The sequence below is a fragment of the Euprymna scolopes genome, chromosome 3 (assembly GCF_053919585.1).
Source record: "Euprymna scolopes isolate OS-2025 chromosome 3, ASM5391958v1, whole genome shotgun sequence".
Taxonomy (NCBI): Eukaryota; Metazoa; Mollusca; class Cephalopoda; order Sepiida; family Sepiolidae; genus Euprymna; species Euprymna scolopes.
Window position 1 is genome coordinate 146,365,707 of NC_136484.1, and position 15,222 is coordinate 146,380,928.

General features: G+C 31.1%; 1 protein-coding gene across 1 annotated transcript in view; it reads left to right on the top strand.

The window, feature by feature from the left end:
- The window catches only part of LOC145259709 (meiotic recombination protein SPO11-like), a 1,082,117-nt gene that overhangs the window by 266,464 nt on the left and 800,431 nt on the right, over positions 1 to 15,222 (top strand). Inside the window, exon 8 of the mRNA XM_080117391.1 lies at positions 12,172 to 12,281. Within this exon, the coding sequence (XP_079973517.1) occupies positions 12,172 to 12,281 (110 nt within the window). The remainder of the gene's footprint in view (positions 1 to 12,171; positions 12,282 to 15,222) is intronic.

A 15,222-nucleotide genomic window follows, 5' to 3' on the forward strand; every position in this document is an offset into this window, starting at 1 on the left:
TACACTTAGAGTATCACACCGTAAATATCTGCAACAGAGAGATGAAACTTTCAGATCATGAATGCATAAATCCAGTGATCATAGAAATGCAGTTTGTAATCCCTTCTGATCCATTCGGACAGAATAAAAAGAGGAGGCATTACTTTTGGAATGCCTCTTGTATATTTATCTACTTTATTAATAAAATGATCTCAATTTATTCACTATCAATACAGTTTGATAACAAACTTATCAAACATTTCTTCGATAAATCTTTCATAACCATCACTTACAGCACCTCCTCATGTCTTCCACAAAACTATGCATACATTTCATCTATGTTTAAAAATCGCAATACTCGCATCACCAGGTTACAATATTAACAGGTATACTTATTTTTTTTTCAAGCATTATCATTTCTTTAACATCCTTTTATGCAACAGATTAAAAACATGAATGATAGGTGCTCTCTCCATTATAAATAGATTCTATTTTGTGTCATGATTGTATTCACAGAATAAGAGATTATTCTACTGAGAAGTTAAATTTTTAAAATATTTTCTGTATTTTCTTTTTAATTATATTAGTATTGACTTATATTTACTTATAATAAATAATTTATATTTTCCCAAGATATGAAATCTATATAACAATGTAAAAGGGATTTTCCTCTATTTCATTGACCAGTATAGCTTTATATTCGAAAGCTGCGTATATAAATCTGTTTTGGAAAATATACATTTGTTTTGATCATTTTCAATAATTTTTATATTTTATTCGGCTCCGTATCTCCTAGATAATCACATAAATAGGAAGTTGGAGAAATTTTCATTCTCACATTCTGATCTGCTACTGACACCTACATTCATCAGAAAGTCATCTACATAAGACATGTATCTTCGTAGCGCAATTATTATTTTGTATGTTTGATTTCTTTTTGTCTGTTAACTATTCTACATTTTCTCCCTAAACACGGGATGCTCTCTTCACCTATACTTTCTTTTTGGAAATTTTGATTAGCTATTTCTAAGATTTTTGTTTACATTCTCAATTGACAGAATAATGGTTTAGTAGTTCAGTGAACACAAAGTTGTCTTCATAGTCACTTAGAGAATTGTTCATTATTTATACTTATGTTATTTATATATTCATGTTTCATTTTCTTTTTATTTCATTTCCTATTACAGTTTTCAAACCATACAATCAAAAAATTTAGTTCTCAGATAATGGCTGGTTCATCAAGCCATGTTTCATGCAAAACATGGAAGTTCAATGTTTGTTCTTGTAAAGACATTGGGATTTTCTGTGCAAAGAAATTGAATAGTTTTGTTGGCTTTACATTTCTTATCATGCACAAAACTGTGTTTATCAATAATCATTTTCTGATTTCCAATCATTTCGTATTAAGATTGTTATTTCTAGCTTCAATGCTAAGAAGCATGACTTTATTGAATCACATTACTGACACTACACTTAATTCTGAAACTGAATTTATTAATAGAAAAAGAGAAAACTATGCAAACTGAGGTTAGCATATGGATTTACAGTTCAATCTTATAGAATATTCTATCTATATATAGATAAATACTTGTGAAATTTTTATGAGGAAAAAACGGAAGACTGGGACACCTTTCATGTTATAAAGGTGTGTGGGTGAAAATTTGTGTGCATTGAGAAATAATATCTATAACTTAACCATGACAGACTAAAGAAATGCTATTTGAAACTTAAGCATGTTAGAACCAGAGAGAAAGATTGAATCTCTTACAGATATGCTTGTTTGTATAAAAAAAAAAGACTACATCATATGAATAAAAGAAAACAGGCTGATAAAAAAATAATAGAATTTTATGGAACCTTGCGATGCAAGCATTTTATACATATCTTGTAATATGCATCAAGGGAATGAAAGTCAGGATGAAAGAGCGTTAAATCAATCAATGAAAACTGTGATTCTTTTCACTTTTAACATGAAGGTAAAATGTACTTCACCTTAATGCATGTTTCTTTTAGTTCTTCCTTAGAAATTTCTTTTGTTTTCAACTACAAAGCAAAACTGGACAAAGTTTCAATAAAATAAAGAAGATAAATTTATTGGTTCTTGGTTTAATTGTTTACTTCAGAAATTGTTATGATTAGTTTTCTTTTTGAAAAGTATTTCAAGGAAAAAAAAAGGTCTTGCATGTCAAATTAGCATGGTTACCAGGCGTTTCCGAGGGACACAGACAACAAAATAGAAGAGTTAAAAAGTGTGTGTAACACCTCTCTTTTAAATCTCTTCTATCCCTATATCCATCTCTCTATCCTCCCTTGTTCTATCTCCCCCTCTCTTTTATTTCCTCTTCCACTCTCTCCTCCTCTTTCTCTCTATCGCCCTCTTATTTGTCTATCAGGCAACTGGAAAAGAATTGTTCATAAATCACTACATAAAATTTGACACTAAAAAATGTCCACCCCATATCCAAACTAATTTTGTTCTTGTTGCTCCCCCCCCTTACACACACACATACACAAAAATGAATATTAAATAAAAATGTAAAAAATATGTGTATATTTTGTCTGAGCCTGTGATGGAAAAGAATATATCAAATTTGTTGTATCTTGTGTAATATTTTACTATTAGTTGGACACAAATTTGTATAATAGAATCTACAATAAGTTTTTTCTACATGAAGTACTAACTGCATTGTCATTAGAATTCAGATATTCAAGATTGATGAATAAATAAGGTTAATATAAAAAGTATCTTTTTTAATCCTACAACAAAAATTAACTCAACTTATTACCTAAGTTATAGAAAACTAGTTCTATATTTATTTTTGTTTCGATTATTTCTCCTTTGTCTTTTTACTTAATTAATCTCTTATGAGAAATTTAGGGAAAATAAATCCGCATATTAAAATAAAAAAAAATTTTTTTGCATAGATTTCATTAAATATTTTGAAATTTAATGCCATTTTTTAACAAAAAATTTTTTTTACATAGAATTTTGAAAGTGAAATTTATTATTAATTAGACCAAATTCTTATGAAACTATAATAAAAATTAAGAAAACGAAGGAAATGGAAAAATGTTCAGAATTTGCTAAATGTATTGATCCAGACTGGCTTTGATTAGTTTTGGTAGAACGTTAGAACTCCAACTGATTCAAGTTTAGCTTGTTCAGAAAGACCATCTGGTTTGGAAATGGCAGATGATTTACAATTTGAAAAAAGGCGAAAAATTCAAATTGAAAACCAAGCAAAATGCTTGGTTTACAATATCAGCAGGCTTATAGTGAGAATAAGTGAAGATTTTTGTGGCAAATACAAGAAAGGGAGAAACTGATTATGTTTTATTAGTTTGGTGTTTAACCAAAGAAAGATTTTTTGGTCCCCCTGACAAAAGGAAGGTGGACCTGTAAATTAACCCTTATCCGTTTGTCTGTTCATATTTTTCTCAATAACTACACCTTGGAATTTGTTGAAATCTTGCACAAACATTAAACATGATATGAGTAAAAATGTAACAATGAATTTTCCGGGAAAACTCTGGTTGCCCTCCTAATGGTTTCTTTCGGGTTTAAAATGGCTGAAATTGAGACTTTTGTGCTTATCGAAAGCAATTGATGCCTTTATAAAACTATCTGAAAAGTTGTAATTAACTCGTTTTTATATAATTTTGTTTGTCTATACTTCGCGATGACTCTTGGGTATACACTAGGGGCTCTTTTAGGGCTAATAAAACACTTCATTTTTGGGACTATTTTACCATATTTGTCCAAAATTTTCTGTGTGTCTATTTAGCAGTTTTGCATGGTGCTGAACTCAAATTTAAGTATGTTAGGCCTTGTGGACTTTTGGGGCTAAATGAGGGTGGGGGACAAATGATGGACTTAGTCATTTCTTTTCTTGCATAGTGCAGAACTTAAGTTTACATATGTTAAGCCCTAAAACTGCACCGTTTGTTCATTTTCACCAGGATTTGACATCCCCTGAGACTTTTGGGACTAAATGGGGTTGGGGGTCATATGCTGAACTTTGTCATTTTTTTTATGCCTCGTTCACTTTGCATTCACAAGGGACCATGCATGCTTCACTTGTTTTTCTTCAAACCAAAATTCATTCAGGTGAAATTTTAAAAAATGAAATTTAAAAAAAAATTGTTTTATATTACATTTTTTTATTTAAATGGATATTTAATTGATAGTATATAAATAATCATCATATTTCCTTTAGTTTAACGTTTTCTAACAGCTTGCAATCTTAATTGCCAAGCTTGATAATCTTAAGAATTATATTTCATTAAAATTCTAAGATCCTTGTTGATGGTTTACATCAAAGGATTTTTTGGTCATTCAACTTTTCTCTGATCTTCTACCTCAAGGTTTTTATATGCTATTATTCAAACTTGCTCCTCTCAACATAGTCAAACCAACATAGCCAACTAATTAATGATCAGGTATTCATCAGACTTTGGTATCAACCTAGTATTTAATATCCTACTTCATATATCAATTTTAAACAATATACACACACACACACACACACACAAATATGGTTTTTGCATCTTTTAGCAACATTAGGAGTCAGAATTCTTATGAAAATAACATTCTATAAAACCCTTTCCACCATTATAAAAATATCCAAACATAAACTATAATAAATGTCTAAAAAATGTGTTTTTAGAAAATGCTAGAAAAACAAATGACATAACCGTGTTTTTTTCTTTTTGTTTTTTTTTTTCTTGTTATGCTGATAGTGATTCAAAAACTACATATTTTCACTTGAATGTTAGTTATATTATGTTAAGATGGCCTGGTGAGTTTTACAAAATCTTCAGCTAATTCTATTCTAGTTATTTGTAAATGTTCATGCATGTTTTATCTAGACACCTTTCCAATCATACAAGCCTCTGTATAAGACTATTGTGAGCGCAATGATACAACAATTTTTATTTCCTCTCTCATGCTACATTTCTTTTTATGCTGAAATAAAAGCATTTAATAGAGTCAACACTACCTACAACAGTTTTTATTTCCCCTCTCTCGCTTACTCTGTGTGTGTGTGTGTGTGTGTGTGTGTGTGTCTCTCTCTCTCAAACTATTTTCTGTAGTAACTTAGATATTTTTCTATCATGAAAAAAAAAAAAAAAGTTTGCCACTCTAATTCCTTTAAAAAAAATGAATTTTGTCTTTTATTTTATTTTTTTTTTTGTGGGTGTGAGGGGTTCCATTTACACAAATTGAGCCACAGCAACACATGGATGGATATGACTAGTTTTTATATATAATGGCTTCAAGTTTAAATTACAAAAGTCAAGTATCATGATTTAATTGTGCTTTAAACAGAAACATTCATTTTGAAAGCACCCCTGTCATATCAAAAGACCCACTATTGATTTTATATGCCAGGCTTTTCGGCTTGTATGGTAATAACATTCTTAAATGCACTTGTGATGTTAGGCTGTATAAGGTGTTAACATTGGTCAAAATCGCCTCTTCCTTCTTTCATTGGATTTTTTCAATTATCGATACTTACCGGAGATATTCCAATATTAAACCTATCTATGATCACTGCCAGATACATAAAGTACATTCATATAAAATTTAATAAAAGTCGGTCCAGCATTTCAGACTCCACAGGAAATGTACTCATACATGCACACACAAACACACACACACACAGTTCCTTTTATATAATAGTAGAGATATATTTTTAAAAAAAAACTGCTTATGTGCTACTTCAGTTAGACCTCACTCTCTCTCTCTCTTTCCCATATTCTGTTTTCAATAAACTTATGGATAATTTTTAAAAAAATGTTATTTTATATTTTAGTAATTTAAATGTATATTTATTTAATCAAGTTATGTGTATGCAATTATCATATGTTTTTCTTATGATAATATTTTTGTATTGTTGGAGGAAGGTGTTTATAATATCTACTTTCATTTTTTTAAACCATGACATATTCCTGTCTCCATTATTAGTTCTGATATTTTTCAATATAATCATTAGTTTATATTTATCTGTTAAATATTTATCTTGGAAAATTTTAGATTAAATTTGTACATAGCTTTTTTTCTTTCTTTTTTTTATTTTGCCAAATAAAGCTGTCTTCATGAATTTATCTACATATATATGCGTGTATTAACCTTCACAGAACTGTTTGCATATAAGCAGGTCTCTTGAGACATGTTTGTTAATGAACTCATCTGGAAGCAATGTCCAAAGTGGCCTCATCACATGGGCACCGTGTTCTCTGATAGAACATCAAATATTGCTATTTATTGAAGTTCTTGCCTCGCTTATTTCTTACTTTCCTCAGCTGCTATCACGCTTTGGATTACTTACACTGATGATTTTCCTGGCCGTCCATTCTAATGAACGTTATTAAATGGAATGTTCAGAAATTCTATAATATGAAGAAAAACTGGATCTTTTAAGAATTTACCCAAATGTACTTTTAGACTTAATGGGTTTAAAAAAATAAAACAAAAACTTTTTTTTTTTTTTTTGCTATTCATGTAGTTTTTCAAAATACAAAATTCTATATCTAATTCTCTTAATATTCAGTTTTGTTTCTCTTGTGATCTTAATGGGTTGATAATAAGACAACATGCTGGTATATTTACAACAGAAGTACAGAAATAGTATGTTACTAAAAATCTGCATCCGATACTGTGGCTATGACAGCTGCTATGATGGTATTTATTTCTTTATTAGCACAGGAAGATGTGGTGCAATGATAAAGAAAACACACTCTGGCCTCCTAAAAATAGCTTGTGCGGCCTCATCAACATTCCTTGGTCAGGGCGCCTCGGCCAGTAATCAATAAATTAACTCCATCCTAAAGAGGGGAGACAAGGCCTGAGAGGGTGCATATCATAGGACTATCCAAGACAATACCTCAGTCCAACAGATTAGAAGCCATCGAAATAGTCTAGTTTCTGCCAGACTTATTGATGAGATTAAATGCTCAACTGTTATGTAGGCCAACATAAATAAGGAGAGTAAAAAGTAGATTTTGGTTTACTGTTGTCAGTATTGTAACTCTCGCTTTCCTTATTTTGTGCTTTAGTCCCCACATTCTTATAAGGGATATTTCTGACAAAGTAGGAAGAATTGCTGTTTTCTCGGTTGAAATCACTTATTATTGGCTAGTTTATGACATTAAAGTATTTTTCAAGTGGTTTTATGCTTTGTTCGGAGTAGTTTCCATAATAAAAAATGACTGCCGCCATAACTGCCATGACACTTAGATGCAACTCCATTCCAAAATTCATCTACACCTAAAATATGGGGAGACAACATTACACCATAACAGTTTACTTAATGGATAACAGAACATAACATTTGTAGACAAAATAAAATTTTTTAAAATAAGGATAAAGGATATATATATATTAAAAAAAAAAAACAAGTAGACAATTAATATTTTATTTCATTCAAGACTCTTTTATAACAGTTTATTAAGGAGGATACATTTCACATATACCAGTGTAATCAATTTATCCTTAGTATAATCTCTATGCTAGTTTTTTTTTTTTTTTTTTTTTTTCATTTTACCGTCCTTCCACATACATACATAGTATTACTAAATTTTCACTCATCTGGCCAAACTCAATGTTGTTTAACTTTGGTAATCTAACTAAAATTGGTGGAGCAACAAGATGCATATGATTATACTGCATTATTTAATTAGCTATTTCTTATGCTTTTTACAAGCTATTAGTAATGCTTTTAACCAGACAGCTTTGCTGAACGGAACATCCATCTCAAACGGAGGACACAAGATTTACCAAAGTTGTGTTTTATGGTGAATTGTGCCAGACAAAGGTGCTTGAAATAAGCACTACAAGGATCAGCTAAGGCCACAGCTGCACACAGTTGACATCCCAGAGAAAGACTGGGCAGACAGGGATGGTTAGAGGGCTTTGTGAAAGTGAGGCACTGTGGCTTTTGAGATCAACAGAGGCCACAGAGGACAAACATTGAAGGAAGAAAGCTTCGTCTATCCATTGTCCCTGTTCTCAGGGATTCCAATGCCTTGTGTGTCACAGAGTGTGCATTTCAAGGATCAGTTTGCATAGTCACCAGAGGGCATGCCAAAAAAGAAATCCCTTCCTGTTGATCCTCGGATTTGAGGAATCAGCCAAGAAATAATATTAAATTATGGTGAGACAATTATAATTTCGATTTTGAATAAATGTTAACTGATTTAAAACAGTTTGCTTGGCCTTGATAGAGGGTTGTCCTTCACTGAGTATTATTCTAATGTTGAATTTATTAGAAAAGTTTGAGTTTACTTCTTCAAATACTCAATAAAAAGCCTTGAGAAAGATATCTGGTCATTTAATTCAACATGTGTTACAAGGTGATTATTATTATTATTTAAATAAATTTTACAACTTTAAGAAGATAATTATTGTCTATTGGATAGGTAAAATTACTTTTCTGAACAGAACAGTTTTGCACCAAATTCTTACGATAATTAAAATCCAGATACTAAATCTTATGACCAGAATCCATGTTCCAATTTTGGTAAAACTTCATTACAATAATTTTAATTCTAAAACTGTCTAAAATTAAAGGCTTTATAAAAAGTGTGGCGCTGTCTCTTTTTTAAGGTGAAATAACAGTAAAATAATAAAATATTGCTATTTAGGAAATCTTGCTTAATGGATGTCTCATGACTATGGATAAAATTTAATGCAAATATAAAATATTTACCCATATTGTGCCCCTAAAAACCTTTGAAAGACTCCAAAGTGAATGAAATTTAGGGAATATTTGCTAATCAATGTCTAATATTTATTAAAATTTCACGAAAATTGGAGATATCTAAGCTTTTGTGAATGATTCAACTCCTTTTTTATCCTCTTTGCATTAAATTAAACTCACATTTTGAACTTCTAACACCTAGCAGTTCAAAAAGTTTGTAATGATCAGTTAATTAGTTAAGGAGTTAATCCTGTATATAGAATTATATAAACAAAGGTAACTTTATATAGATATAGCAAATTACTTTATTGCTTTTTTTTAACTTAATTTCCCTCAGTAAAGGTTATATATATATCTATAAAAGTGAGAATGTGTGTGTGTGAGGACACTTCTCAATCTATATACTCAATAAAGTTTTGATCTACAGGCTTGAAATTTGGTATATCAAAGATGTTAAAAAAATTTTTAATCTTTTTTCATCCGGAAAAAAGCTGCTAACAGGTCAAAATCGAAAAATTGGTACGTAAAGGTTATCAGATTTTTATCTGTTTGCTAACTGTTTCAAGACTGCGCATGAGTGAATAGTTCACATTACAGATTACTTATGTTAAGATAGGTATTTTGAAAACACCTTTCAAAGATCGTGTCATGCAGGTTTAATGGTTATCATACTTGACTCACTATCTTTAGGTTTTGGTTTTGATGTCAGCTTGAGAATTTTTCTTTTTTTTTTACTTACAAGAAATGAACGTTTTAGAAGAAAAAAACAATACTCACATGCACATGTCTCACTTTCTGTATTAATTTAAATATAATATTTATGCATATTTTATGACTGGGCAACGCCGAGTGGCCTGCTCGTACTAGTTAAAATATATCTTTTATTCTAGTGAATACTGTTTGAATATATCTATTGCAGATTTTAAATGTGTATTGGAACTGCAGTAAAATAGGGGCTTGTTAAATATTTTTAGCTTGCAAAATATTTCATCTAAACAGATATAATGCATTGACATGATTCTGCTGAGCGTCATACTGTGTTTAATCACGTGTGTATCTATGGAAATATTTCATCATTGAAATCAAAAACTTGTGCATTTGAAGAATAACCTCCACGCAAATTTGAATTGTATATAATTGAGTCAGGTATTAATCAAGTAAAGAAATTGGGGCTAATATTAGATCAGCAAAGAAATATCATGGTTTAAAAAGTTCATATCACTGTTTTGATTTTTTTTTTTGTTTTTAAATGTATAAGATTCTTTGGAGATGGTTACTAAATACGTGTCAGAAATATATAAAAGTTTCTTAGATGTTGATTTAGATTGCAAACATCTTGATCAGTTCTCTTAATTGTAAAATCATCATCAGCAGCAATTTTATCATATTTCTCCTACTCAGAAGTCTGATGTTTACTGAAAACCTGCAAACTCAGTGATCAAGTTTGGCAGTCTTGAGGATTGATTCCATTACTTGTTGATGCTTTGCATTCAGTGTTTTTGGTTTGTCCAACTTTCCTCCAGTCTACCACCTCAAAGTCTCTGCATTCTCTTATCTAAAAAAATCGCTTGCTTCAACGTGGTATATGTACATTTTATAGAGATAGTTTCTAAATATGTGTCAGAAATATATAATTTTAATATGTAAATATTTATTATATATCCATTGTTCTAAAAAACTCTACACACAAAATAGGCAACACCAAATTATTGTGTAAAGAAAAAATACCTAGCAGTTGCCTAAATTTAAAATTGAAATAAAGTTAGACGCTGGAAAAACAAATGATTGAGAAGAAACAAAACCGTGATGCGTTATAGATAAGTGGTTGGGAACAGTTATTTTGTGTTGTATTCACTATTGCGTAGTGCACTGTACATTAATATATAAAGAGAAAAGAAAGATGTGACCGATTTATCTTTTTTCATGTTCTTTTTGTATCCCTCGCCCCACGACTTTAATTATTATTGTATGTCTGTTTGTATTTTCTTTTCCATTATTTTTCAATCACCTGCTGATCAATAACTGATACCAGGTGATGTCATCCAGTGTATGTTTCCACAAGTGGATTTAATCCCAGATTTTGGAGCCATGGATGATATGTGAAAAGTACATTCTAAGACAATCATTTTAAAAAGTGTAAATAGGAAAAAAAAAATATAAGACTAACAAAAGTTTGGTATATGTTGAAATTATTGTTCAATTAATTTTCTAGTCAACAGGGAGTTTTCTGATAACGTTTATAGTAGCAACAGAACACCTATTTAGCATGTCGTGCTGATATGTAAAGAAAAAAGAAGAGAGAATTTGTTATTGTGGTTGGAATTTTTTATATGTGGTATTAATTCACACATAAGAGGAATATCTGCTATAAGAGGGACAAATTGAGGAGGACAGAGCATGGAATGTTTGACAGCTGAGAGAAAACATCGAAGCTGAGATTTATTGGTGTGACTTCCAGTGTTGCTGAAGAAGAATTGTCGTTTTTTCTTTCAGGATTATAGAAAAATACAGGGTAGAACGAGAAAATTGTTGCCCGAAAAAAAAACAACGCTACAGCTTTATTTTAAAAGTGCCTCAATACGAGTCTGGAACTGGGATCATGCCGTTTCCACAAGTGCTGGCTGGAGCTCGGCGAATACTCTGCAGATAGTGGCGATCAGGCTTGTATGGTGTTGTGGTAGATCATGTTGCTGATGTTCTTGGCATATGATCAAATGAAGTAGTCCAGTGGATTTATGTTTTGAGAGGAGAGGGGACCAGTGAGAGAAGAGCACAAAGTCGTAGCACTCTTCTGAAGCCAAGCTTGGGGCTATTTGGACTTGTGGGCCGGTGCCAAGTCCTGCTATAACACCCAGGTTCTGCCAGCGGCCACCTGATTGCACCATGGGGTCATCACACTTTTCAGCACATCCAGGTACACTTTGATGTTGACTTTCAAGTCGACTTCATATGTGATGTGACATGATGTGGCCCTCATTTGAAACCACACCAAAGATCATAACCATGGCTGGAAACTTCATTGAGCAATGCCCTCAAGCATTGAACTATTCGGAATTACATTTGAGGGTACTGGCAATGGTCCTGTTGTCATAATTTGGTTTGGTAGAGAGCATGGGTTATACAGCGGTGCATCTTTGATCTTGCTCGTTGAACTTTGTGTCACTTTCAGACATGATAGAAGGCTCCTTTCACTCTTGGAATTTGTGCACAACTTGCCAACTAGTAGATGGTTTGCAACAAAAAAAGAAAACTGATTTTTATCAAAGAGAAATGGAATCATGTCTTTTCTATAGTGACAATTTTATTGTTCCATCCTGTAGAACAATAAATTGTGATTTTATTATTTGAACCATGCTATTTTCTTTGTTTTTTATCTCTTTTTATAAAAACATGTAAAACAGAAACAAAATCTATTGACATAAGGTTTTGTCAATATTAAACATGCATTATTTCTTTTGGTATGCTTACAAAACCTTAACGTTTTATTTAGATATCAATACAAGAGCTGCTTTCATCTTGGTTGTTGAGAAAGATGCTACATTTCAACACCTCTTGAATTATGGATTTTGTGACGATTTTCATCCCTGTATACTGATTACTGTAAGTTACTTTTGATTTTATATCGTTTTTACAAAAAACATTTATTGATGTATGAATGAGTTGTATAATACAATGAAAAAGAAATGTTTTTTCATATTATGGAGGTTCTGTTTGAAATCATTTTGAATGTGAAAAGAGTAAATTGTGATTATTTCCATCACATATTTAACATTAATTAGCCAACTTGAATTGCAACTGAGATCATCCATCAGATATAATCTTATTTCATCTCCATCATCTATGAGGATGCTTCACTACAGAATCCACACCTTGTATGATTGTAATTCCTGCACACTTTCCAATCTTGTGTTCCGTAGTAGGTTGCCAATGAATGTGACTCTTTTTCTACATCTGAAGGCATCTTGAAAAAAAGTTTGCTGGCTGCCTCTTTATGATGTTATATATAATGACCTGCAAGTCATATTCTTCTCTGTTGCATTTTCGATGACACTGGTGGTAGATCTCCATATAGTTGCTGATGGGTAGTGTGGCTCTTCCAAGATATGTTGCGAGCCATCTTGAACATCCGTGTGTAGCATCCATCTAATTTCTTCTTCAGTGTCTTTGTTAGGGTCACCGTCTCAACACCATACAGTAATATTATTTCAATATGGCAGCAAAAAAAAGCATTTAGTCAATTATGGAAATTATAGATGGAGCAGAGGGGGGGGGGGTCTTGTTGAAGTTGTTTTCAAAATAATGAATTTCATTTCAATATAGGATTGATTGATCTTATAAATCTGTTTTCTTTTCAAAAATTATTTAGCTTGCAATTCAGTGCATTATATTCTTATTTAACAAAATTTTCGATTTAAATCATTGAACAATGAAACTTGGCCGAACAATATATTATTCGATTAATTTTATTTAGTATAATATTCACATCTCTTCAAACACGCATCAATAAATAAGGTGTGTAAATCTGATTCTTATCTTTGTTGATGAACTTCAATTGTTTAATAACGAAATGAAGTTCTTGATTTTATATGCAAAATTTGAACACATAATTTGTGATTTATAGAATTTCCTTTAGAATTTTAATTTTAAGAATTTCAGCATCAACAAATAAATTATTCAACTATTCTCATTTAAAATTTATCTATTCCACATCATTTTCAAAGAACAATAATAAAACAATTCAGTTAATATAAAATAATATACTTAATTTTATTCAAGAAGAATATTATTGTATAAGATATGATTGAATATTAAGTGTGGTGAAAATCTGATCTTTCTGTTTTTTCTCCCCTTTGTTCACGCACGCACACACATGTACTAACACACCACCCTGCATTGCACAGTCATAAAATATACTTAAATATGATATTTAACTTTATGCAGATTTTGTCTTTCAAAAATTGTATAAAAAAAATATGACTTGGGTGCCATCAGCTAGAATCGAAACCAAAACATTTAGTTCTCCAGCAGTATGTACTACCATATGACCTAAGGACAGATGAATATCAAAACTTTAAAAATTAACTGACTTTAACATATAAATGTATATCTGTGCATGTGTAGAGGAGTACTTTATGTCAACTTACGCATGCCAAGTTTAAACTTTTGAATTTTGATCCCTTAGCTATTTTTACTGGCTAAAAGCTAAATTGAATTTGTACCAGATTCGACTTACCTATATATATATATATATATATATATATATCAATTTTCAAATTGACCAAGTAGTTTGGTTGGGGCCGTTCCACACACAAGCAAAATATGTAAATATCTTTTTAGGGGTACAGAATATTATAATAGCTATATACTGAACAAATTTATTTAACGTGAAAAGTGAAAATGCTAGCCGACTCGTTTCGGCACCTCCTTCAACAGAGCTAAATCAAGGTAAAATTATGATTAAAAGAAAAAAAATAATATGAAAATGGAAACCTGGAGGGGGACAAAGAAAAAGCAAAAAAAAACAGGGAAAGAATCAAATAGAAATCTCATTAAGTCTTAAAAGATTTTCTTTTTGCTTGGTAAGGTTTCAAAGACTTTATATAGATACACTAATCTTGGAAGCACTGTTATTTATAAGATGTTCACATATGGCCAAGCCATAGGTATTATTCAAAACATCTAATGGTGAACAGTTTGCATGCTGAATCTTGGATTGGATGTGTTGTTTGACTCAAGAGTCCAATCTTTGATGTCTGCCCAACATAGTTTTTTTTTTCTTTTTTACACAGTGATCACCACTTATCAAGGCCCGGAAGCCACTCAGGGATAAGAGTTATTGCAAGTACATTACGTTAGTGTGGAGATTTGATGAAGTGTTTACTTAAGGGGGCGGTTCATTAGGAATTTGTTAACGTTGGACTTGAAGACATCCAAGTTGTAGTCCGGTGGGAAGCAGGCAGACAGAACAGAGTAGTGTAAATAGCAACTACATTTAAATGAATAAGCAATAGTTATTATAGTGGGAAGGGAGAACATATTTTCTGATTGGCAACAACATGAGTCTGCTGAAAAAAAAACATGAAGATGTGATGCAAAATAATACTATTGAACACCTGTTGGCAATTTATTGGCAAATCTGTCACTTATATTACCTAGCCAAATAAATAAGGCAGCTATCTACTGAAGTTTCTGTAATTTTATAAAAATTAGAAACTTAATTTTTTTAGTAGAGGTTCCACAATATCTAAAATATAGCCATTGTTACAAAAGATCTTTTAATTAAATTTAATCGAATCATCCAAATAGGGCCTTGACAAATCATTAAAGCCCTATGCATAAGAGTCTTAATTAAAGTTTTTTTTTTTTTGTTTTGGAGGACAAAAAGAGTCCTAAGGTACTTTTTTTTATCATGATTAGATTTTCTTCTGATGAGAAAATTTTCAAAACTCCGTGGAATAAGGAATAACATCTACTATGTTCCCTGTTTGTGAACATTTGATGATGCAAAAAATAATGTAAATTTTTTATCCATCATCAGTTA